Here is a 26,243-nt window from a genome sequence, read left to right as displayed (position 1 = left end):
AGATACTTTAAAAATTAATTTCAACCAATATGAACTCAGTAATGCTTTCCAACAACAAGCTCCTTTGATTAAAAGTGGAGTAAGAAGACCAGAAGACATAGGAGCAGAATTAGGCCACTCGGCCCATCGAGTCTGCTCCGCCATTCAATCATGGCTGATATTTTTCTCATCCACATTCTCCTGCCTTTCCCCCATAACCCCTGATCCCCTTATTGATCAAAAACCTATCTCTGTCTTAAAGTCGTCAGTGATTTGGCCTCCACTGCCTTCTGCGACAAAGAGTTCCACCGATTCACCACCCTCTGGCTGAAGAAATTCCTCCTCATCTCTGTTTTAAAGATTCGTCCCTTTAGTCTGAGATTGTGTCCTCTGCTTCTAGTTTTCCTACAAGTGGAAACATCCTCTCCATGTCCAGTCTATGCAGGCCTCGCAGTATCCTGTAAGTTTTAATAAGATCCCCTCTCATCCTTCTAAACTCCAACGAGTACAGACCTAGAGTCCTCAACCAGTCCTCGTATGACAAACTGTTCATTCCAGGATGATTCTTGTGAACCTCCTCTGCACCCGTTCCAAAGCCAGCATAGATCCAGGGCTCAAAACACCTCACAATACTCCAAATGGGGTCTGACCAGAGCCTTTTATAGCCTCACAAGTACATTCCTGGTCTTGTATACTAGCCCTCTCGACATGAATACTAACATTGCATTTGCCTTTCTAACTGCCGACTGAACATGCATGTTAACCTTAAGAAAATCGCAAACAAGGACTCCCAAGTCCCTTTGTGCTTCTGATTTCCTAAGCATCTTTCCATTTAGAAAATAATCTATGCCTCCATGTCTCCTTCCAAAATGCATAACCTCACACTTTTCCACATTGTTTTTCCATCTGCCACTTCTTTGTCCACTCTCCGAGCCTGTCCACGTCTTTCTGCAGCCGGTCTACTTCCTGAATACTACCTGCCCCACTACAGATCTTTGTATCATCTGCAAACTTAGCAACAGTGCCTTCAATTCCTTCTTCCAGATCATTAATGTATATTGTGAGAAGTTGTGGTCCCATACCGATCCTGAGGCAAACCACTAGTCACTGGCTGCCATCCTGAAAAAAATTTAGAAGCCTCTAAATTCTTCTGAATGTTTTTCATTTTGGGGTCAGTGACATTCTGCAATGTGCAGAACGGTCAGTTTCTTGCTAAATCCTAATAATTTTGTTGTGACCTGTAAGAATATCCAGAAGGATATATAGAAGCTGATTTTTCCATATGGCAAAATGCACCAAAATCCAGCAGATTCCACTATTTGCATTCCAGCTGCAAACATGTTCACCCTATTCTGAGGCAAAGATAAGTCATGTTCTTTTGTTCTTGTTTATTCAATTTAATATTACAAGATAGGCATGTATTTATATAGCACCTTTCATGTAATAAAACATCAAGACACTTCACAGGAGCATTATAAAGCAAAATACAACATCAAACCATCGAACCATGCTTGGCCAAAGACTTGGGTAAAAGTGTTTGGGGAAAGAATTCCAGAGCTTAAGATCTAGGCAGTTGAAGACATGGATCCTTGGAGTGATTATTGTTTCACTTTGTGCATTGGATGTGAGGATCACTGGCAATGTCAGCATTTGTTGTCCATCCCTAATTGTTCTCAAAGGTGCTGCCTTGAACCACTGCTCTGGTCCATGTACGCCCACAGTGCTGTTGGGGAGTTTTAGGTTTTTGGCCCAACAACAATGAATGAACAGTAATTGTGGTTCCAAATGAGGATAGTGTATGACTTGGGGAATTTGCAGTTGGTGGTGTTCCCATGCATCTGCTGCCCTTCTGGTAAAGGTCGTGGGTTTGTGAAATGCTGTTGAAGACAGCTTGGCAAGTTACTATGGTACTTCTGCGTTGGGAATGATCAAGAGGTCAGAATTAGATGAGAGCAGATGTGTTGTGTGGCTGGAAGAGATTACACAGATGGGGATGGGTGAGGCTGAGGAGGGATTTGAATACAAGGATGAAAATTTTAAAATCTGTACACATGTTGCATTCTGTCTTGGATACTGTTACAGTAGTTGAGGTTTCTCCAAAATTGCTATTCTTTGGAAAGGTGAGGGGCAAGTCAGGGGCATGAATCTTGGAAGAGTTCAGCATTAGAAGAGAGGAGGGAGCGAGAAAACTGTGAATTGCAGACCCATTAGCCTAATATCAGTAGCAGAGAAAATGCTTGAATCTATTATGAACCATATGATAACCGGACAGTTAAAATAACATTATGAGGGCAGCACGGTGGCGCAGTGGGTTAGCCCTGCTGCCTCACGGCACCGAGGTCCCAGGTTCGATCCCGACTCTGTGTCACTGTCCGTGGGGAGTTTGTACATTCTCTCCGTGTTTGCGTGGGTTTCGCCCCCACAATCCAAAGATGTGCAGGCTAGGTGGATTGGCCACACTAAATTGCCCCTTAATTGTAAAAAATGAATTGGGTACTCTAAATTTATATTAAAAAAATAATAACATTAGGATTGGGCAGTCAGTATGGATTTATGAAAGGAATTCATGTTTGACAAACTTTTGGAGTTTTTTTTTGAGGATGCTGCTGGAAATATAGATTCAATGTGGATTTTTAGAAGGCTTTTGATAAGATCCCATACTGATTATTAAGCCAAATCAGACCTCTTGGGTTTGGGGGTTGTATACTGGCATGGATTGAGAATTGGCTAATGGACAGAAGGGATAAAATGACCATTCTTATGTTGGCAGGCTGAGAGTAGAGGGGTACACAAGTCCTTGAGCCGCAGCTATTCACAATCTATATCAATGATTTTGATGTGGGAACCAAAGTTTGTTGATAGAACTAGGAGGGAATGTGATTTATGAGAAGGATGCAAAGGAAATTTAGATAGGCCCAAGTGAGCGGTTGGAGTATAATTTAGAAAAATGTGAAATTATCCACTTTGGTAGGAAAACAGAAATCCGGAGTATTTCTTTGAAATTGGGAAGTATTGATGTCCAAAGGAACCTGGGTGTCCTTGTACATAAAGTCACCGTAAGCTAATATACAGTTGCAGCAAACAGTTAGGAATCTAAGATTTGAATACAGGGGTAAAGATGTTTTGCTACAATTGTAAAGAGACTTGGTAGGACCACACATGAAGTATTGTGTACAGTTTTGGCCTCCTTGCCATAGAGGAAGTGCAATGAATGTTCACCAGACTGGAATAGCGGGATTATCCTATGGGGGAGTTTGAGGAGACTGGGCCCAGATTCTCTAGCGTTTAGAAGGAAATGTTATCTCATTGAAGCATATAGAATTCTCACGGGGCTTGTCAGAGTAAATGCAGGAAGGATGTTTCCCATGGTTGGGGGAGGGGAGGGGGGTGTCTAGTACCAGGGACACAGACTCCCGATAAGTGGTAGCCATTTAGGATTGAATTGAGGAATTTCTTCACTGAAGACAATACATTTTTGAAATTCTCTACCCCAGAGGGCAGTGGAAGCTCAGATATTGAGTATGTTCAAGAAAACTGAGATTGATTAGATAGTGTGGGACAATAGTTGTGGTCGACTTGCTGATGGTATAGTATTCTAATCTTCAGAACTCAAGTTATTTATGTATGCATTTAAAAAATACATTTCCACAGCTGTACACTCACCAGGATGTTTTATAGACACTTCGCTTTCTACTAGTGTTAACAGTACTTTGAGGATAATATTTGTTTTTGTATGAAATTTGTGAAAGTGCATCCACCCACCACATGCTGATTATTAAACAATTAAGAGCACATAGATTACTATTTGAGACTGCTGCAGTTCATTGAGATGGAATGAGAAGGATATGAAACCCTGATCCTTCTAAGATGAACCTAATTATAGTTTGCCAGAAACTATATTTGTTTTTAATGCTTGATAGGCTAGCAACAATTAATTTTAATGTACAGAAATACTGTTGATTCTCCTTCCAAGGGACTGATTTGTTTGAAAATTCTGATTTTCTACCTTGGGGTTTGGAATGAATTGATCACTTATTTGGTACTGCCATAAAGAATGCATATATTTTCGATTTTGATTTGAACACACTGGTTTCAGTTGTGGCTGGCAGAGCTGTATTGCACATCTTCACCCCACAGCATTTTGGAGAGACCATTGGTCATATAGTTAGCATTTATCCCAACTCTGCCCTCTGCATGGAGAACGTGAATTTGGCCTATGGTTGCGTGTGTGGTGAATTTTTGATTTGGGGAAGATTCTAATTTGTATCTTGGATTGCTACTGCAGGAGGTAGTCAAACTAATGTGATGCTGGACTTCACAAAAGGCAGTTAGTGTTGGGTCAACTTTATGGAGGGCATTGTTTTGATTTGGGTATCCTGTTTTGGAAGGAAATTAATGCTGAAATTTGAAATTAAAGCAGAAAATGTTGGAAATTCTCTATGCTGCCTGATCTAGAGTAAGAGTTTCAAACCAATAACCTTACATGCGATGTTCTTTATATGATCAGCCTCTAGGTTTGAAGTGTATCCAGTGTGGAAGCATAAGTGATCACTCATGCCAATAAATGTTACATGTCCACAGAAAAGAATAATAGGGTATTCCAAGACAAGGAGGAGTTGGTGGCGTGGTGTAATGTTGCTGGGCTAGGAATCCAGAGGCCCAGGTTAATGCTCCAGGGACATGGGTTCAAATCCCAATTCAATTAACAAAAGTCTGAAATTGAAAAAGTTAATCTCCGTAATGATCATGACAACTACCACTGACTGTTGTAAGTATCCATCTAGAAAAAGATGGAGGGATGGCTCTGCTAATTAATTATGATGTTCGTGTATTAGAGAGTGATGACCCTAGATGAGGAAACCAGGATGTAGAAGCGGCCTGAATCACAAAGCAAGGTTATCAATGCAAGAGGTTGCTTGTTGGAGTGGGTACATGCCCCCTAATCCTAACTTCAGGGTAGGAAGAGTATAAAGGAAAAGATAATGGGAGTTTGTCAGGAAGGTATGGTGATGATCATGGAGGATTTTAATCTACAAATGGACTGGAAAAATCAAATGGGCCTAGATGAGTTAATGGAATATTTTTCGGTATAGTTTCTTCAAACAACAGGTTCCAGAGCCACCCAGAGAGCAGGCTAATACTATACCTGGTACTGCGCAATGAGTAAGGATTAATTGATAACCTCAGTGAAGGCTACCTTGGGTAACAGTGATCATATGATCGAATTTTACATTCAGTTTGAGGGAGAGAAGTGGATCCAGAACTCGGATTTTCAATTTTAAATAAGGGCAATTATATCGGAATGATGGTAGAGCTGGCTGAAGTGAACCAGAAAATAAGGTGAAGGGATAGGTCAATAGAGATGCAGTGACAGACATTTAAAGGGATATTTTGGCATACATAGAACAGAAACATTCCAACGAGGGAGAAGAATTCCAAGGGAAGGACCCACCACCTGTGGTTAACTTAAAGATAGCACCAAGCTTAAAGAAAAAGCACATGAGATGATTGGACAGAATCTAAAGAATGACAAAGATTGTGGGAAAAATTAGAGTATGACAGAAAGCTAGCTGGAAATATAAAGATGGATAGTAAGAGTTTCTATGGATACTTAAAAATAAGAAAAGGGTTAATAAAGTGAGCGTTCGTCATACAGAAAGGAGTCTGGGGAGTTAATAATGGAAAATAAGAAAATGGCAGATGATGAGCAGTATTTTGTGGCGGTCTTCACTATAGGGATACAAGTAACATCCAGAAATAACTATGTCAGGAATTGGAAGAGAGAGAGAGCTTGATGAGATTGCAATCAATACGGAAATGACAAATTGTTGGAGCTGCGGGCTGATAAATGCCCAGATACTGATGGACTTCATGCAATGGTCTTAAGAGAAGTGGCTAGTGAGAGAGTTTGTGTTGGTTTTCATTTTCCAAAATTCCATCGGTTTGGGAAAGATCCCATTAGATTGGAAAATAGCAAATGTAACTCCTTTGTTCAAAAAACGAGGGAGATAGAAAGCCGGAAACTACAAGCCAGTTAACTTAACATCTGTCAGAGGGAAATTGTTGGAAGCTATTATTAAAGATGTTATGGCAGGGCACTCAAACTTGAATGTGATGAGGCAGTGTCAAAATGGTTTTGTGAAGGGCGCATCATGTTTATTGGAGTTCTTTCGAGGAGTTACTTGTGTCGTGGATAAAGGTGGTTATACTGTCTTTGATTTCCAGAATGCATTTGATAAGCTGCCACATCAAAGGTCATTGCAAAAAATAGAAGCTCATGGCGCGGGTGTAACATTGGCATAGATTGAAGGTTAGCTAATTTAACTGTTAGCTGAGGGTAGTCATAAATAGGTCTTTTTCTGGTTGGCAAGATTTAATGAGTGATGTGCCACAGGGACCAGTCAGTGCTGGGCCCTCAACGTTTTGGAATTTATCTAAATGACTCGGCTGAAGGGACCGAAGGTGTGGTTGCTAAATTTACTGACACAAAGGTACGAAAGTAAGTTGTGAAGAGCACATAGGAGGCTACAATGGGACATGTAGGTTGAGTGGGCACAGATCTGGCAAATGGAGAATAATGTGGACAAATATGAAATAGTCTATTTTGGCAGGAAGAATAAAAAAAACCCATAGTATCTAAATAGTGAGAGATTGTAGAATTCTGGTTTGATTTCATAGAAGTTACAGGGCAGAAGGAGACCATTCCGCCCATCGAGTCTGCACTAGATCTTGGAAAGAGCACCCACTTAAGCCCATTCCCGTAATCCAGTAACCCCACCTGACCTAAGGGCAATTTAGCATGGCCAATCCACCTAATCCACATCTTTGGACTGTGGGAGGAAACTGGAGCACCCAAAGGAAACCCACGCAGACATGGGGAGAATGTGCAGACTCTGCACAGACAGTTTAGAGGGATTGGCTGTCCTGGAGCATGAATCATAAAAGGCTAGTATGCAGGTACAGCAAATATAGTTTATTGCAAGGAGAATTGAATACGAAAGAAGAGTGGTTATGCTTCAGTTATGCAGGACATTGGTGAGACCACATCAGGAATACTATGGATAGTATTGATCTCATTATTTCAGGGAGGATGTAGATGCATTAGAAGCAATTCAGAGAAGATAATAGTGAGTATTTTGTACTCTTTGAAGGCAGTGAAGGAGAGTCTTTGCATGTTTTCAATGTGGAGGTGGGTTCTTGATAAACACGGGGTTGAAGGCGGGAGGTTGTAGTCCGATTAGCTATGAACTTCTTTGAATGGTGGAGCAAGCTCAAAGGGTCAAGTGGCCTACTCTTTGTGTATGTTCATATCTGGTTTACTATTTTCCTTGCTTGGTCTGGTCTACATGTCACTCCCTACCAACAATGTGTTTGACTCTTAACTGCCTTCTGGCAGTCAAATGAAGAGTTGCTTGAAATTGCAAGATCAAAAAGAACTCCCTTTGTTTAAAAAAAAAAATGACATCCAAAAAGAAGTCAACATTTCAGCCATTTGATCAGGAATGAAAAGTTACAGAGAACTCTGGAACAGATGGGCGTTTCTGCGGCTGGCAATGTGACTCCAGGGTCAAGGATATCAGAGGGGCTTCAGGATATTATGAAATGGGAGGATGAACAGCCAGAGGTTAGGGTTCACATTGGTACCAACGACATGGTAGAAAGAGGGATGAGGTACTGAAAGCAGATTTTAGAGAGCTAAGTCAGACATTAAAAAGCAGGACCTCAACAGTATTGATCTCCAGATTACAGCCAGTGCCACTAGTAAGCATAGAAATAGGAGGTTAGAGTTGAATTTGTGGCTGGAGGGATGGTGTATGAGGGAGGGATTTAGTTTCCTGGAATATTAGGACCTGTACAAGCTGTACACGTTTGCTCCTTAATCGGGCTGGGACCAATATCTTTGCTGGGAGCTGGTTCTGTTGGGGAGGATTTAAATTCGTTTGGCAGGGATTGGGAACCTGAGGGTCGTTGGATATGGTGCAAAATCAGAAGTGGGTATTGGTGTTGATCGTTCTGGGTGAGTGTGCTTAAACACTCAATTTGGCTCTGTTTCTTTACTTAGCTCTGGAGTCGCCAGGTATCGTTAAGATACCGCCACATGTTCAAGGTGAAGTTCAAAGCAATAAAACCATACACCAATTAGTAAGTTCAAACAACTGAGTTTATTATAATACAATTATAATAACTACCATTGCACACGCTAAAAGGGTTAAGCTATTCCTACCGCTAAATAAACTAATACTTATCTCGAAGGAACTGCCGGGTCAGGGAACAAGGCCTCTTGCTCTGGTCTGCAGACTTCAGGTTGGTATAAGTTAAAAGGGGTCAGGAGTGTCTATCTCTGGTAGCGATCGTTGTGAGACACTTACTTGCTGGCGGCTGCTGTCCGAACCTCTCTCTCTCTCCTTCAGGGTCTTCTTGGCAAAAGCTGGTCGAGGTGGTGGTCCACAGAGGCGTGCTGGTCAAAGAGAGAGGAGGGCTGGACCATGTGTAGGGACCTGTCTTTTATAGGTCCCAGTGATCCGCGCCCCTTTGGGCGGACTCCCTAACCTGCTTGGAATCGATTGGGTCTCTTCCCAATCAATATGTTTGAATCCCCCCAATACTGAGGCTGTTCCTTAGCTACTGGGCGGGCTCTCAGGCGCTTTGTTTTCGAACCCTGCTGGTGCCGGAGTGTCTGGTATCCTTTACAATGTTGCAGTTGCTTCCCCAATTGTGTCCATTGTCTCTGGAATCGTTCCATTAACATGCTAATTATCCCAGTGATTGCCTCATTAGTATGCGGAATGTTCGTTTCGGTGCTGTCTGCTTTCTTAGCAGCCAGAATCCCCACCTGCTAGGTGCAGCCTGCTGGCACTGCAAACATTGTCCATTTTATCCTATATGCTTTGCGTTCCTCCATTTTGTATTCAGGGAAATGGCCAACTTCGGTGACTACAATGGAAAGCAGAAAATTAGTGAGTGAGTCTGGAAGGCAGAGTAAACAAAAGATAGGAAATAAGTGTTTGGTGATGCTCGAGGATATATACTTTAATACAAGGAGTATCGCAAATAAAGTAGCTGAGCTGAGAGCACAGATAGCAATGTGGTAGTATGATATCATAAGCTGTTAGAGAAACATCTCTTAGAGAAACAGGAATGGCAGCTGAAAATTCCCCGTTACAAGGATTTCAGGCAAGCTAGAGATGGGCCTACGGTTGGTTTGGGGGGGGGGGGGGGGGGGGGGGGGGAGAGAGAGGGGGATGATGCATTCATAGGATTGTTGAGGTCATTGGGATTGAACCTGGGAACAAAGAAAGGGACAGGGACAAAAGAGAAAATGCTGGAAAATCTCAGCAAGCCTGGCAACATTTGTAGGGAGAGAAAAGAGCTAACGTTTCGAGTCCGATGACTATTTGTCAGAGCTAACAGACAGAGAAAATGGGAAATATTTATACTGTGGAGTGAGAATGAAAGATGAGTCATAGCCACAGAAACCCAGGGAAACCAGGTGCTAATGGCCACAGATACAAGGGGAAAGAGTGCTATTGGCAGTACCCAGAGATAACAAAAGATGTGAAAGGTCAAACAGCAGGGAAACTAACATCAGAGGATGAACTGTAGATGTGAGGGGAGGGCAAAGCAAAAAGGTGAAGGGAAGGTGGATAAGATTGGGTGGGGGGGGGGGGGAATTAAATGTATATTAAGAAAGAAAGAAATGGTAAAAGACAGTTAAAGTGAAATGAAAACAAATGGGTTGAGATGGGTAGAGCTGATCATCTAGAATCATAGAATTTACAGTGCTGAAGAAGGCCATTCGGTCCATCGAGTCTGCACCGGACCGTGGAAAGAGCACCCCACCCAAGCCCAACCCCCCCACTGTATCCCTGTAACCCAGTAACCCTATGCAACACTAAGGGCAATTTATCACAGCCAATCCACCTAACCTGCACATCTTTGTGACTGTGGGAGGAAACCGGAGCACCCGGAGGAAACCCATACACACACGGGGAGAACGTGCAGACTCCGCACAGACAGTGACCCAACCCGGCAATCGAACCTGGGACCCTGGAGCTGTGAAGCAGTTGTGCTAACCACTATGCTACTGTGCTGCCCAAGTTGTTGAATTCGATGTTCAGGGCGGAAGGCTGTAGCGTGCCTAACCGAAAGATGAGATGTCGTTCCTCCAGTTTGCGTTGTGCTTCACTGGAACATTGCAGCAGGCCAAGAACAGGCATGTGGGCATGGAAGCAGGGTATTTTGTTAAAATGGCAAGCAACAGGAAGGTCAAGGTCCTGAATGCGCACAGACCGAATATGCTCAGCAAAGCGATCACCCAATCTGCGTTTGGTCTCTCCGATATAGAGGAGACTACATTGGGAGCAGCGAATGCAGTAGACCAGATTGGAAGAGATGCAAGAGAAACGCTGCTGAACCTGGAATGAGTGTTTTGGGCCAGGGGTGTTAAGCATGGAAGAGGTAAAGGGGCAGGTGTTACACCTTCTGTGATTGCATGGGAAGGTGCTATGGGTGATAGGAGAGGTACTGGGTATGGTGGAGGAGTGGACTAGATTGTCTCGGAGGGAACTGTCTCTGCGGAATGCTGATAGAGGGAATGAAGGGAAGATGAGTTTGGTGGTGGCAGGCACTCCGCTGGGAGTGTGCTGGAGAACCCCAAATATTGTAGTCAGAGGGAGATAGAAGAGCAAATATGTCGGCAAATCTTGGAGGTACCAGGATAGTTTGTGTGAAAGGAATGGAGGAACAAAATTCTTGAGGTGCATTGAGGAGAATGATTTTTGGCTAGTATGAAGTCCAATAAAAGAGGGTGTTATTCTAAACTTAGTTTTAGGAAATGAAACTGGATAGATGGAAGGAGTAACAGTGGAAGAGCATTTTGATAGTAGTGATCATAATTTAGTTAATTCAAGCATTACGCAAAAGGACAAAGACAGGAGTTAAGTTCTAAATTGGAACAAGTTCAATTTTATAAAACTGTGGAGTGATTTAGCAAAAGTGGACTGGAAACAGCTCCTTGAAGATAAATCAATGTTGGAGCAGTAGGAAGCTTTCAAGGGGTTCAGAGTAAACCTGTTCCCACAACGGAAAATGGTTGCACGGGCCAAACCTGGAGGCCAACGGATGTTTTTTAAAAATAAATTTAGAGTACCCAATTAATTTTCTTACAATTGTGGGGCAATTTACTGTGTTCAGTCCACCTATCGTGCACATCTTTTGGGTTGTGGGGATGAAACCCACGCAAACACGGGGAGAATGTGAAAACTCCACATGGACAATGACCCAGAGCCAGGATCGAACCTGGGACCTCGGCACCGTGAGGCAGCAGGGCTAACCCACTGCGCCACCGTGCTGCCCTCAACCAATGGATGTTAAGAAGGTTTAATAATAATAAGCTTGCAGGGTAAGATAAGGCAGAAAAGAAAAGCATATGAAAGCAAATTATTCCCTCTTACCTGTTCTTCTTGTCAAATCCCTCTGTACTGGGTGTCATTGATGAAATGCCTCAAGTACTAGTTTGCTTTTTAAAAAAACAATATATTTTTATTCTCCTTTTTCACATTTTCTCCCGAATTTACACCACCAACAATAAACAATAATCAGCAACAGATATGTCAATCCCCATAACAATAACAATGATCCCATCCTCCCACCAACCCCAAAACATCAGCCCACATGTTTACATAAACAAATGACAAAAAAGGAATTGGGGATTACCCATAGTCACCCTTAATATACACAGACCCCCTCCCCCCAACCCTCCCATCCACCCCCCCACCCCCAACTAATGTTTGATGTTATCCAATTCTTGAAAGTGCATCATGAATAATGCCCATGACTTGTAGAACCCCTCCGTCCTTGCCCTCAGTTCAAACTTAACCTTCTAAATTATAACACAACAAATCCCCCCTGGAATATCCTCCCCACGCCCTCCCCCCGCGCGCACCCCCCCACCATTCCCCCCCCCCCCCCCCCCCCCCCCCCCCGCGCTACCAGTCTAGCAACCAAACCGTTTCCCTTTCTGCCGATGGCCTCGGGCAGTCATTGCCCGCGACCCCCCGCTGACGTGCTCCCTTCGTTGCTATCCCCCCCCCCCTCCCTTCCCCCCCCCCCCCCCCCCCCTTTCTCCCCGGGTTGCTGCTGTTTCGGCCTCCAGTTCCTATCTCTGATCCAGAAAGTCAAGGAAGGGCTGCCACCGCCGGAAGAACCCCTGTACCGACCCTCTCAGGGCGAATTTGATTCTTTCCAATTGGATGAAGCTTGCCATGTCGTTTAACCAGGTGTTAACACTTGGTGGCCTTGTGTCCCTCCACTGAATCAAGATCCTTCTCCGAGCTACCAAGGACGCAAAGGCCAATATTCCGGCCTCCCTTGCCTCCTGTACTCCTGGCTCCACCCCAACCCCAAAAATCGCTAGCCCCCACCCTGGTTTGACCCTGGTTCCCACCACTCTCGATACCGTCCCCGCCACCCCCTCCCAGAACTCTTCCAGTGCCGGGCACATCCAGAACATATGTACATGGTTCGCAGGGCTTCCCGAACACCTAACACACCTGTCCTCACCCCCGAAGAACCGACTCATCCTAGTCCCCGTCATATGGGCTCTGTGCAGCACCTTAAATTGGATGAGGCCCAACCTTGCGCACGACGACGACGAATTGACCCTCTCTAAGGCATCCGCCCATGTCCCATCTTCTATCTGCTCTCCCAGCTCCACTTCCCACTTGTCTTTCAGCTCCTCTATCGATACCTCCTCCACCTCCTGCATTATTTTGTAGATGTCCGAGACCTTCCCTTCTCCGACCCAGACCCCTGACAGCACCCTATCACTCACCCCTCTATCGGGAAGCAAGGGAAATCCTTCCACCTGTCGTCTGGCAAATGCCTTCACCTGCAGGTATCTAAACGTGTTCCCCGGGGGGAGCTCAAATTTCTCCTCCAGCTCTCCCAGGCTCGCAAACCTCCCCTCTATGAACATGTCCCTCAGTTGCCTGATGCCCACCCTGTGCCAGCTCTGGAATCCCCCGCCAGTGTTCCCCGGGACAAATCTGTGGTTCCCTCTCAGTGGCGCCGCCATCAGACCCCCCACTTCCCCCCTGTGTCGCCTCCACTGCCCCCAGATTTTAAGGGTGGCCGCCACTACCGGACTCGTGGTATACCTTGTGGGGGGGAGCGGCCATGGTGCCGTTACTAGCGCCCCCAGGCTTGTATTGCCGCAGGACGCCCTCTCCATACGTTTCCAAGCTGCCCCCTCCCCCTCCATCACCCACTTGCGCACCATCGATGCGTTCGCCGCCCAGTAGTATCCGGAAAGATTGGGTAGCGCTAATCCTCCACTGTCCCTACTCCGTTCCAAGAAAATCCTTCTCACTCTAGGGGTGCCATGTGCCCACACATAGCCCATAATGCTGCTAGTTACCTTCTTGAAGAAGGCCCTGGGGAGAAAGATGGGCAAGCACTGGAACAGAAACAAGAACCTCGGGAGGACCGTCATTTTGACTGACTGCACCCTCCCTGCTAGCGACAGCGGTACCATGTCCCACCTCTTGAACTCCTCCTCCATCTGCTCCACCAGCCTTGAAAAGTTCAGCTTGTGGAGGGTCCCCCAGTTCCTTGCCACCTGCACCCCTAAGTACCTGAAGCTCTTTACTGCTCTCTTAAAGGGGAGCCGCCCAATTCCCTCCCCCTGATCTCCCGGGTGTATCACAAAGACCTCACTTTTACCCACATTTAATTTATATCCCGAAAAGTCCCCAAACTCCGCTAGTATTTCCATTACCTCCGGCATTCCCCCTTCCGGGTCTGCCACATACAACAACAAATCATCCGCATAGAGTGATACCCGATGTTCCTCCCCTCCCCTTGTCAGTCCTCTCCACCCCCCTGAACCCCTCAGTGCCATCGCCAACGGTTCGATCGCTAATGCAAATAGTAAGGGGGATAGGGGGCATCCCTGCCTGGTGCCTCGATGGAGCCCAAAATACTCTGACCTCCTCCCGTTTGTAACCACACTCGCCATCGGGGCCGAATACAGCAGCTTCACCCACTTGATAAATCCCTCCCCAAACCCAAACCGTTCCAACGTCTCCCACAGGTATTCCCACTCCACCCTATCGAATGCCTTCTCTGCATCCAGTGCTACCACTATCTCAGCCTCCCCCTCCACTGCTGGCATCATAATCACATTCAACAGTCTCCGGACATTTGTGTTAAGTTGTCGTCCCTTTACGAACCCCGTCTGGTCCTCATGGATTACCCCTGGCACACAATCCTCTATTCTGGTTGCCAGGACCTTTGCCAACAGTTTGGCATCTACATTCAAGAGGGAGATAGGCCTGTAGGACCCGCACTGTACAGGGTCTTTGTCCCGCTTCAGGATCAAGGAGATCAGGGCCTGTGACATTGTCGGGGGCAGAACCCCCCCCTCTCGCGCCTCATTGAAGGCTCGCACCAGCACTGGACCCACCAAGTCCACATACTTCTTATAAAATTCCACCGGGAACCCATCCGGCCCCGGCGCCTTCCCCGCCTGCATCTGGCCTATCCCTTTAACTAGCTCCTGCAGCTCTATCGGCGCCCCCAGCCCCTCCACCCGTTCCTCCTGGACCTTTGGGAACCTCAATCTATCGAGGAAGTTCTCCATTCCCCCCCTCCTCCTGGGCGGCTCAGACCGGTACAATTCCCTGTAGAAATCCCTGAAGACCCCGTTCACCTCTTGCCCCTTCTGCACTACGTTCCCTCCCTTCTCTCTCACTCCCCCAATCTCTCTGGCTGCATCTCGCTTGCGCAGCTGGTGTGCCAGCATCCTGCTCGCCTTTTCCCCGTACTCATAGACCGCGCCCTGTGCCCTTCTCCATTTTGTCTCCGCCTTCCTAGTGGTCAGTAGGTCAAACTGGGCCTGTAAACTGCGCCGCTCCCTCAACAGCCCCTCCTCTGGTGTCTCCGCATATCTCCTGTCCACTTCTATAAGTTCCCCCACCAGTCTCTCCCTCTCCTGCCTCTCCTTCCTTTCTCTGTGTGCCCTTATGGAGATCAGCTCTCCTCTGATCACTGCTTTCAGGGCCTCCCAGACTATCCCCACCTTCACCTCGCCCGTGTCGTTCGTGCCCAGATATCTCTCAATGCCCTTCCGGACCCTTCCGCACACCTCATCGTCCGCCAGCAGCCCCACATCCAGGCGCCACAACGGGCGCTGGTCCCGTGCTTCCCCCAGTTCTACCTCTACCCAGTGTGGTGCATGGTCCGAAATCGCAATGGCCGAGTACTCCGTGTCCTGCACTCTCGAAATCAGCCCCCTGCTCAGTACAAAAAAGTCTATTCTGGAGTACACCCTGTGGACGTGGGAGAAAAAAGAATACTCCCTCGCCCTTGGCCTGCCAAATCTCCAAGGGTCTACCCCCCCCATCTGCTCCATGAACCCCCTTAGCACCTCTGCCGCTGCCGACCTCCTATTCGTCCTGGAACTCGATCTGTCCAGCCCAGGGTCGAGCACTGTATTGAAGTCCCCCCCCATGATCAGGCCCCCTGCCTCCAGACCCGGAATGAGGCCCAACAGGCGCCTCATAAAACCCGCGTCATCCCAATTCGGGGCATACACATTCACCAGCACCACATTCTCTCCCTGCAGCCTACCCTTCACCATCACGTACCTACCCTCCTTATCTGCTACCACCTGCGCCGCCACGAACGACACCCTCTTTCCCACCAAAATCGCCACCCCCCCGGTTCTTTGCGTCCAAGCCTGAGTGGAACACCTGTCCCACCCACCCCCTTCTCAGGCGTACCTGGTCTACTACTCTCAAGTGAGTCTCCTGCAACATTGCCACATCCGCCTGCAGTCCCTTTAGGTGTGAAAAAAACCCTTGATCTCTTGACCGGCCCATTCAGCCCCCTCACGTTCCAAGTAATCAACCGGGTCGCGGAGCGACCCGTCCCTTTCCCCTGTCTATTAGCCATGTCCTGTCCCCTGTTCGCCCCGGGTCGACCCTCCCCTTCTGACCCGTTCCCCATGGCGATGGCCCCTCCCCCTCTCTCCTCCCGTTCTTCCCTTCCCGTCCTCGGCCTTTCCAGCAGCAACCCGGTATCCCCCCCTAACCCCCCTTCCCCCCCCCCCCCCCCCCCCCCTGGCTAGGACCCCTCCTAGCCGCGGTGTATCCACCATCGTACTCCCGAGAGTCAGCTGGTTTTCGCTGACCCGGCTGCCCCTGCCACACTCCGACTCCTCCCGATGTGGGGGGGGAGGGGCCTCCCCCCCCCCCCTTGCCATCCCTCTCTGACCCCGCTTCAGCGCGGGAAAAGCCGCCATTGCTGGCCACACCCCACTCTTCTCTCCTCCCCCTTCCTCCGTCCCGCGCGCGGGAAACAGGGGAAAGCCCGCGCTTTCGCCCGGCCACACCCTACCCCGCCATCTTCAATTCCACCCCCGTCCCCATCCAAGCCCATAAAAAAAGCCCCCTTAAAACGAGAGGAAGAAAAAGAGAAAAAGAAAACACGCATAACCAACTTGCACCCCCCCCCGTCCCGCCTCCCCAACTTAACAATATAACAATATAAATAACAAATCTCAAATAAATACATAAATACATAACTATGCCTGCATAACTAAATAACTACCCAATAATAACGTATTTAACCATCACCCTCCATCGAACAGAACAGTAACCATAACCCTTAAAGAACAGATCAAAAAACAGTAAAAACGCCGTTGGCAACGGGAAGAGACACACAAAAAGGAACAAAGAAACCCCCCATAACACAAGTTTCAAAGAAACCAAACGATCCATCAACTTTAACCAAGTTCCGACCCGGCCTAAGAAAGACATGGGCCACTTGATCAGTCAAGGGTACTCGGGCGGCCTCGACCGCCGGCGTTCCCAAGTTCTAGTTCAGGTCCAGCTTTTCCTCCCGAACAAAAGTCCATGCCTCCTCTGGGGTCTCAAAGTAATGGTGCTGGTCCTTGTAGGTGACCCACAAACGCGCTGGCTGCAGCATTCCGAACTTGATCCTCTTTGCGTGCAGCACCGCCTTCGTCCGGTTAAACCGGGCCCGCCGCTTTGCCACCTCCGCACTCCAGTCCTGATATATCCGCACCGTCGAATTCTCCCATTTGCTGCTTTTCTCCCTCTTGGCCCACCTCAGCACTTTCTCCCGATCACAGAAACGCTGGAATCGCACCAGCACCGCCCTCGGGGGCTCGTTCGCCCTAGGCTGCCTAGCCATGACCCGATACGCTTCTTCCAGCTCCAGGGGCGATGGACCGGCCCCCTCTCCCATCAGGGAGCTCAGCATCTCCGCTACATATTTCGGGAGATCAGGCCCCTCCAGGCCTTCTGCTAGGCCCAGGATCCTCAAGTTCTTCCGCCTCATTCGAGTGTCCAGCTCCTCAAAGCGGCTCTGCCATTTCAGGTGGAGTGCCTCGTGCACCTCCACCTTTCCCACGAGGACCGTGGCCTCCTCCTCCCTTGCAGTCATCTCCTGCTGCAGCTCTCTTATCGACGCCTCTTGAGTCGCCTGGGCCCCCATCAGCCTTGTGGTCGTCGCGTTCATAGACTCTAAGAGTTCCACTTTCAGCTCCGTAAAACACCGGAGGAGAGCGGCCTGCTGCTCCTCCGCCCATTTTCTCCAATCTTCTAGTGCGCCACCGGCCGCCATTTTGGTCCTCTTCCCCCGCTTTTTTCGGGGAGCTGCTGCCGCTTTTTTTGTCGCCCCACTCCAAGTACCGACCATAAAGTTGGTCTCACTCTCCTCAGGGAGCCTTCCCCCACCGGGATTCGTCTTTACAGTACCGTCGGGGCCCTCCAATCGGCCCTTAAACACCTTTGTCGCAGGAGCTGCCAAATGTGCGACTTAGCTGGTCATAGCCGCAACCGGAAGTCCTGTTATCCAATTCTTGAAAGTGCATCATGAATAATGCCCATGACTTGTAGAACCCCTCCGTCCTTGCCCTCAGTTCAAACTTAACCTTCTAAAGGTCAAGTATTCCAACAGGTCCCCCTGCCACGCCAGGGCACAGGGTGGAGAGGCTGCTTTCCATCCTAGCTGGATCCGCCTTCGGGTGATCAACGAGGCGAAGGCTACGATATCTGCCTCCACACCCGTTTCCAACCCTGGCTGGTCCAACACCCCGAATATGCCCTCCCGGGGACCCGGGTCCAGTTTCACGTGCACCACCTTGGAAATTACTCTCAAAACCTCCTTCCAGTAATCCTGCAGCTTTGGACAGGACCAAAACATAGGAACGTGATTAGCACCCCCCCCCCCCCCCCCCCCCCCCCCCCGGCAACGCTCACGCACATCTTCTACTCCTTCAAAGACTCAGCTCATCCTCGCCCTCGGGAGGTGTGCCCTGTATACCACCTTCAGCTGTATCAGCCTCAACCTCGCCGCATGAGGTGGAGGCATTTACTCTCCGGAACACCTCACACCAGAACTCCTCCTCCTATAACCTCTCCCAACCTTTCCTCTCACTTTGCTTTGATCCCTTCCAGTAGTGCCTTATCCTCTTCCAAAATAGCTCCGTACACCGCTGACACTACCCCCATCTCCAGTCCCCTTGTCATCAGCATTTCCTCCAGCAATGTGGAGGCCGGTTCCTTCGGGCAGCTCTGTATCTCCTTCCTGGCAAAATCTCGAACCTGCATTTCTTCCTGCTCCAGCGCATACTTCGCTTCCAACTCCTTCAATCCTGCAAACTGACCCCTAAGAAACAAATCTTTCAGTGTCTTAATCCCCTTCTCTTCCCATTTCCGAAAACTTCCATCCCACTTCGCCGACTCAAATCTGTGGTTCCCCGAATCGGCATTTCCCTTGACCCTGTCCCCAACCCGAAGTGTTGGCGAAACTGCCTCCAGATTTTCAATGAAGCTATTATTACCGGACTCCCTGAGTATTTCCCCGGAGCTATTGGGAGCGGCACTGTTGCTAGTGCTTTCAGTCCTGACCCCCTGCACAAACTCTCCTCCATTCTGACCCACTGGGAATCAAAGCACTAGTTTGCTTATGTAACCGGTAACATTTTCTCAGTTTGAAAAAAATGCATTTTGCTTTCATAAAGGATACCATGGTTTAAGCTTTTCCCATTCAAAGATTACTGTCATGGTTTGTACAAATCAGAATTACATTATATGGTAGATATTAGTCAAGTGCACAGTTTCTAAGACAGGAAAGATGGGATTGAAAATATTTATTTGTAAATATTGATCAAGTTGAAAAGGTCCATCATTGTTAGTACACCGCACTATAGCAGTTAAGTGCCCAGGGTCTTCTGAGCAATTGTTTGTTTCAAGAATTTCAAATTTGTAACGTGCTTGTGTAATGAACCAGTAAAGCTACATCAGATTTGTCTAGACAGTGTCTACTAGAATAAGCCTAAGGGTTTGTGGTAATCTTTTTTAAAAAAAAAAAGCAAAACCATAATTCTTTAAAATTAATTCCATGTTCACTGCATTTAAAATGCATTTGATCTGCATAGTTTATCAACCTGTGCAAATGGTGCACTTAGATAACTTTTATTGTTGAGAACATAAGTAAACTCTGTCCTGATTAAATGTGCAGTCTGGGATAAGATGTTCAATGACATTACTTTCCATTAGTGATTGTTGCTGTTTTGGTTGTGATCTGTTGCCACTCCAAAGTCAAATGAAAGCCACGCGTAGCTAACAAAAGCATTTCCAGTATGTGGAGTGACCGTAATCGTTATAAATTACTTTAAGTCGAAGTTGTTTTGAACAAAAGAACAATATACATATTAACAATGTGCTGAAGTCCAATAGAAAAACCTTATGAAAATGTTCTGGATCCTGGCATTTTATTGCAACGCATTTATTGCAAAAGCACACAAAACACTGGGGTTAATTTCCAGAAAGGGAGAATTAAAAAGCGGAGTTTGGGTATAATTCTCTACATGTTTAACATATCAGGTAGATTGAACGGGCTGTAGCTCTTTGGGAAAGGGAAAGTTAAGGGATGACCTAATAGAGGATTTATAAGCAGATTAAGGGCAAGAGGGTAACCAGGGAAGTGTAATGCCCATTAGGACCCAAAGAGGCAATATGCGTGGGGAGCTGAAAAACGTAAGTGAGGGTTTACATTTGCATCTGTGTTCACTATGGTGGTGTGGGTAAATAACAAGGAGGAAAGCCTTGGTTTGCAGGACGATATAGCCTGGATAGTCAGATGGGCAGAATGTTAGCAAATGGAATTTAACCCTGAAAGGTGTGAGGTGATGCATTTTGGGGGAACGATAAAGGAATACAAATGGTAGGACACTAAGTACAGATGACTGGAGGCACTTTACAGTGCATGTGTATAGATCCCTGAAGGTAGCAGGACAGGTACATAAGGTGGTTAAGAGACATAGAGTATAAGAGCATGGAGGTCATGATATAGCTGTATAAAACGCTTGTTAGACCACAGCTAGAGTACTGTGTGCAGTTCTGGTTGCCTGGGCTGGAGCATTTAGGCTGGGAGTTGTTTTCCTTAGGTAGAGAGGTTGGAGGGGGGACCTGATCGAGGTGCACAAAATTGAGGGATGTAGATAGGAAGGACCTTTCCTCTTAGCAGAAGGATTAATAACCAGGGGGCATAGATTTAAGGTAAGGGGCAGGAAATGTAACGGGGATTTGAGGAAAAGCTTTTTCACCCAGAGGATGATGGGTATCTGGAAGTCACTGCCTCAAAGGGTGGTAGAGGCAGGATCCCTCCACATTTAAGAAACATTTAGATGAGCATTTGAAACACCATTGCATACAAGGCTGGAAAATGGGATTAGAATAGATAGGTGCTTGATGGTTAGTGCAGATACAATGGGCCTCTTTTTGTTGTGTAAAACTCTGACTCAAGTGTCTGTGTTATTTCAACCTCAACCTAGTTAATCTTTTTTTAAAAAGGAATTGTAGTTGGAAACCTGGCCTTCATATGCCACATTAGACTGTACCAACTACACTACAACTTTTTGAGTCTGAGAAGTGAAAAGCAGTAGTTATATAGTTTGTAGATTTGATCAATGCTTCTCGACCCCATGGAAAACCCACACAATGGAACCAGGTTCCAAATAATGTTGACCAAAGGACTGAAATTCTGCTGATATTTCAACAAAGGGGCTGTTAAGGGGCTGGTTTAGCTCACTGGGCTAAATCGCTGGCTTTTAAAGCAGACCAAGCAGGCCAGCAGCACGGTTCGATTCCCGTACCAGCCTCCCCGGACAGGCGCCGGATTGTGGCGACTAGGGGCTTTTCACAGTAACTTCATTGAAGCCTACTCGTGACAATAAGCGATTTTTATTTCACAAAGTTGAGGGATAGCTTTAGCTTTCAGGGAAAATGTTGCTGGGAGCTAGAACAGGGGTAACATTCATTTATAGCAGTATTTCTGATATTCTGGACTGTATGAATCTTGAAACTTAAATTGTACAGGGACTGAAAAGACTCTTTATTTAAGTCATTGTACTTGTAGCCGCAAGTTTATTGTGGGTCATAGATCTGGTTTGCAAGCTATGTGTGCTAACCTTAACATGATGGGAAGCATTAAAAGTAAATTATGTATACATGCAGCATGTTGCAACTACGATGCTGTCTTAAATAAACTTTGCTCTGACTGGGTTAATCTCTGTTGCAATCGGTGCTCGCATTTGGGAGGCAGCCAGGCTCGTGGAAGACGGCCAGGCTCGTGGAAGACAGCTGAAGATTAATTCCGTTGTCTTACACAGGAAAGCACATCTAACAAGACTTCAGATTTGAAGCAAATGCCAGGAAATATTTGTAAAGTTTTTAAAATAGCGGTTTCACAAATATTTGCTTTAATGCTCATTTGATGGGTGGAGGAGGGAAGTTTGCAGCGAAGTCAACATTGGAAATAACTGATCCAGACACGAGCAAATGCTCCAAAAAGTGGAAAGGAAATGTGTAATTTTCCTGTAGCTTTGGGTACATTTTGTAAATCAAACAGAATGCTCCTTGAAGTCAGCTGAAAACCACCCTCCGCTGGCTTCCATCAGTCCTCCTGAAGCATGAGTTCCAGATTGATGCCAGCATAAAGATTCACCTGAATGGAAGGCTTATGCTAGTGTGCATTATGATGAATATGTCCGGTTGCCAATATAAATGGCTCTGAAATTGTTCATTGATGCAGACACACAGGCGTTTTCCATCCTCCTTCAGTTCACCTCCCTTGTGATTGTTCAGTTCTGGGTACACATAGGATTTTTCTTTAACAACAGTTTCTTGCAAGTCCATGTGTGCCAAGTTTCTTTTCAATTAGATCAGCCACCCACTGGAACAAATGAGGCAATTTCACAAAATAAGCTTTCAGAAATGCTCAACGTGGGTTTAAACTACTTGTCAGCACGATGGAGATGTTAAAAAAGAGTTTGTTTAAACAAAACCATGTTAATCATTCAAATTTAATTTTTCAATACAGTAACAAGTTTTAATTTTAGAGCTTGTATTCCTTCATTTCCTGAAGATATATAGACTCATAGTAGAAACTGTACAATGCAGAAAGAAGCCATTCAGCCCATCTCCCGTCCCATCCCTGCAACTCCACCCAGCCACACCGTTGGACTGTGGGAAGAAACCGGACCACCCGGAGGAAACTCAGGCAGACACTGGGAGAACACACAAACTCCATGCAGTCATCCAAGATCAGAATTGTTCCCAGGCCCCTTTTGCAGTAGTACTAGCCACTGTGCCGTCACTTACCAGTACCAGTGCTGAGAAAGCTTGACCTTTGTTCCCAGCAGCAAAAGATGAATGTGTGCCTGTGCTATGATGAAGTGAACACCATAGGATTGATAGACAAAACAATTGTGGGACAGAAGCCAATTACTGATTGTTAGCCTTTTATTGAGACTGGTGAAGTCCAGGAAGCTTGGAACCTCCTTCTCCAAGAACATAAATGGCAATACTTCTCTTTATTCATCCCCATTCATCTCTCATATTGCAGCATGCCCCCATAGATAAAGTAGACTCTGCTCCCCTCTATGCACTGAATCGCTAAACCACACCATGTAAGCCTGAAGAGCACATTCCTACAGTACCAGTGGTGGTATGTGCAGCTACACTACATGAACAACAGTGCCAATAGTTGTACATTTTTGTAAAGTTGAAAATAAGACCTGGACCACAGGGTCAAGTTTGGTTTTGACAAGAGTCAATAATGGTGTATAAAATGCATACGTTTCTCTTGTTCATTCATACACCATGGCTTTTGTGCACAAGTATATAGCTCTATTGCGGTTTAGTTTGGTGGCCATTCCCCATACACACGTGCTGTAGTGTACTTACGGCAGTTTACACTTGGATATAGTTGAGGGAACGGATGGATGGAAATTTCCAAGTTCCCAGAAGAGGTTGGTATTGTACTATTATTGCTTTTTCCTGCGCTAGTATATAATTTTCAATGTACGGTAGCTTCATGCTTATTTCATTTGCTTCAGGTGTGACTGACATTTACAAGAATAGAAAGATGACTGATGCCAGTGAGATGTTGGCTGCTGCCTTGGAGCAAATGGATGGCATCATAGCAGGTACGGTATTACCAGGAATTACTGACTGATTTCAGTTTATTCATTAAAGCTTTTATTTTTTATTTGTGTCCACTTAATTATTCCTCCACTTTAAATACAGTAACCTCTACAAATAATTACCAAGATACAGCTGTGGAAAACATTTGCATCAGTACGTTAATATAATTTGAATCAGTACATTTAGATAAAAACCTCCTTGCGGATAATATTGCTCAGCACCCATGGGAACAATCCAGGTTTAAGATTGCTGATGAGATGCTTATGAAGGTAATAGACAGCATAAAGCTCGTTCAAACAAGGTAAACATTTTATCTGTGCCCTATTGGAGCAAAACAATCTTCTACATTGGTACCTTGCTTCAGAACAAATGTAGGTTACTACAGGCATTTACCCTGAGTGCAAGTGCAGAGAACAGCTTCCGTTGAGAAGGCATTTCCAGTCTGCTTCACTCCACCTTCAGGGTGGTTTCTGATTCTACAACATCAGCTTTGCACCAACACATTATAGGAGGAGAAGAAAAATTTGGAAGAAAGTGCTTGTGATGTAACCAAACCCTCTTCTACTTAACCATGCTTCCTGGCTGGCCAATGCTTATCACTTAATTAGTGACATCAAGCCTAATTGATCACTTAGGTTAATTGTGGGACCTCACTGCGTGCAAAGTGGTTGCTTGCTGCATTTGTTTACATTACAATGACTGCATTTCTAAAGTTTAATGCTTTGAGACCCTCTGAGGATGTGAACTTTGCTTTCCTTTTTTCCCTGCCCCCTTACCTTTCCGTGTGTTCTTTGATTTTCCTCGGCCTCAACGTTTCTTCTGCACCCCTGAGGTGACCTAACACTAGTGTGTTTGTTGCTGTGGCAACAATTGCTAGTGAGTGGTAACTCCAGGCTCTGATTCAGTAATGGGGAGGATTCCTTTCAAGTTGTTACTGGACCACAAATATCAGATTGGAGCGGTGATATAATTGATGATTTCCAGTAGGTAGGTAAAACTGTGCTTTTAAAAATGACTTGATCTACAGAAGTACTTAGTATTGCAAGTGTCATTCTGTTATAAAACCTTTTTATTGTTTTCCCATTTGCTTTTTCTTAAAAATTGATTAAAGCTGAATTTATTTGGACAGTAATCTTTGCCTGAGGAATAATCCAGGTAAACAAACTTCACATCTTTCTGATTTTGAAAACTGTTTTTAAAATGGAGAACATTTGGCATCTGAAGAGAACAGGTTAATGCTTTGTCATTTTCAATAAGTTTAAAAGCTTACCTAGAAACCTCCTTTTCCCATTAATATAAAAATACATTGTTGTATATACAAATTCAGTTTGTTCTGCCTCCAAATCTCTGATCCACCTCGGAACAACATCTTGTGTTTCTTCAATAATGATATCCCTCCTTCACAAATGTTAATTTGTGATATTCCTTCACACCACTCTCAAACCCCAGAATAGCTTTGCATCTGTTAGTTTACTATTTTGACTGTATTGCTTCTATATCTTTCTATGTAGGCTTTGAGTAATTACATCTGCCATTTTACCACAACATTTAGAATTTTCTTAATGAATTCAGGCTGCATTTATAATGCAGTTCAAGTGATCTAACACTAAATGTTAGATGGTGTGCTCAGGGGTTTGTTGGTATGAAGAAACTTTATATACATGCTGTGGGAGCTCTGTGATACCACATCATTTACGATATTAGGCTTTCAGGGTTTTTTCTTCTGCTATGTTAACCTGTGTAAAAGCTTGGTCTGTGTGAAAGCTTATCAGTGACCTGGTATTTATAGGCAATTCTGCTCTTAAGTACTTCTGTGAAAATGAATGTAAGAAGTATTTGTTCTACCACCTACCAGTTTTAAGTTCAAGAACCAGGTTTGAGTTGGCATCCCATTAATTCAAATGTTCAAGACAATGGTTAACTTTTTTCCCTCCATTAATTTTTGACCAGGTTCAAAGACCTTGGACTACGCAAATGGCCTATTTGACTGCCAGTCACCAAACTCCCCGTATATTGGTGGGCTGCGTGTATTACACCTAGTGGAAGATCTTCGTGGGCTCCTGGAATTGATGGAGAATGAGGAGAAGGATGGACTGCGGTGTCAGATTCCAGACTCTACTGCAGAACTTCTGGGTGAATGGTTACGCAGCCACCTGGTGAGCAACTTGGAATAATCTACTTTCACCAGTTCTATTTTGTTATTACCCAGTTCTTTAACTGTCTTTGCCTGCTTTTGTTTTCATTTGCTGCAGGGACATGGGTGTTGCAGGCAAAGCCAGCATTTGTTTTCCATCCCTGTTTTTGAATACGTAAACTCACTGGAATTCATTGGAAGGACTTGTCCTTGAAGCAGTAGACCAAATTTTGCTGTCAAATAGCTCACCCTTCCAACATCCAAGGATTTGTCTATTATTTTACATTTAAACCATTTGGAGGGCTCCTGCTCTTTGATCTTAACTTCAACTTTGCCCACTTCCCTGCTGGCTTAATAGTGGATCGTCAGCTAACTGAATGAAGACCTTGCAGAATGGTTGCTTGAACATGGTCGCTGCTGTTTTGTTTGCTTTCTAGGCTTCAGCTTTTTTATTGTAAGCTTGTTTATCAATTCAAACAACCCCTGTACTTGATGCAGAATAAGATCATTTGGCTGCTGGTTGCAGCTGTGAACATCAGCTTCAAATATGGGCGATAACCTTAAACAAATGCACACAAACTTCACCTTGAGTCACCTGTTCCAAGAGGACG

The 26,243-nt window shown here is 45.7% G+C and overlaps 1 protein-coding gene across 13 annotated transcripts in view; it reads left to right on the top strand.

The window, feature by feature from the left end:
* The window catches only part of ppfibp1b (PPFIA binding protein 1b), a 180,101-nt gene that overhangs the window by 63,302 nt on the left and 90,556 nt on the right, over positions 1–26,243 (top strand). For all 13 annotated transcript variants that reach the window (XM_038779991.1, XM_038779999.1, XM_038779998.1 and 10 more), the window contains 2 exons: positions 23,411–23,500; positions 25,449–25,654. In XM_038779991.1, coding sequence (XP_038635919.1) covers positions 23,440–23,500; positions 25,449–25,654 — 267 coding nt within the window. In that variant the 5' untranslated portion in view covers positions 23,411–23,439. The remainder of the gene's footprint in view (positions 1–23,410; positions 23,501–25,448; positions 25,655–26,243) is intronic.

Source organism: Scyliorhinus canicula, chromosome 20 (assembly GCF_902713615.1).
Source record: "Scyliorhinus canicula chromosome 20, sScyCan1.1, whole genome shotgun sequence".
In the NCBI taxonomy this organism is placed as follows: domain Eukaryota; kingdom Metazoa; phylum Chordata; class Chondrichthyes; order Carcharhiniformes; family Scyliorhinidae; genus Scyliorhinus; species Scyliorhinus canicula.
Note: the sequence above shows the minus strand (reverse complement) of the source record. Positions and strands in the feature narration are given on the sequence as shown.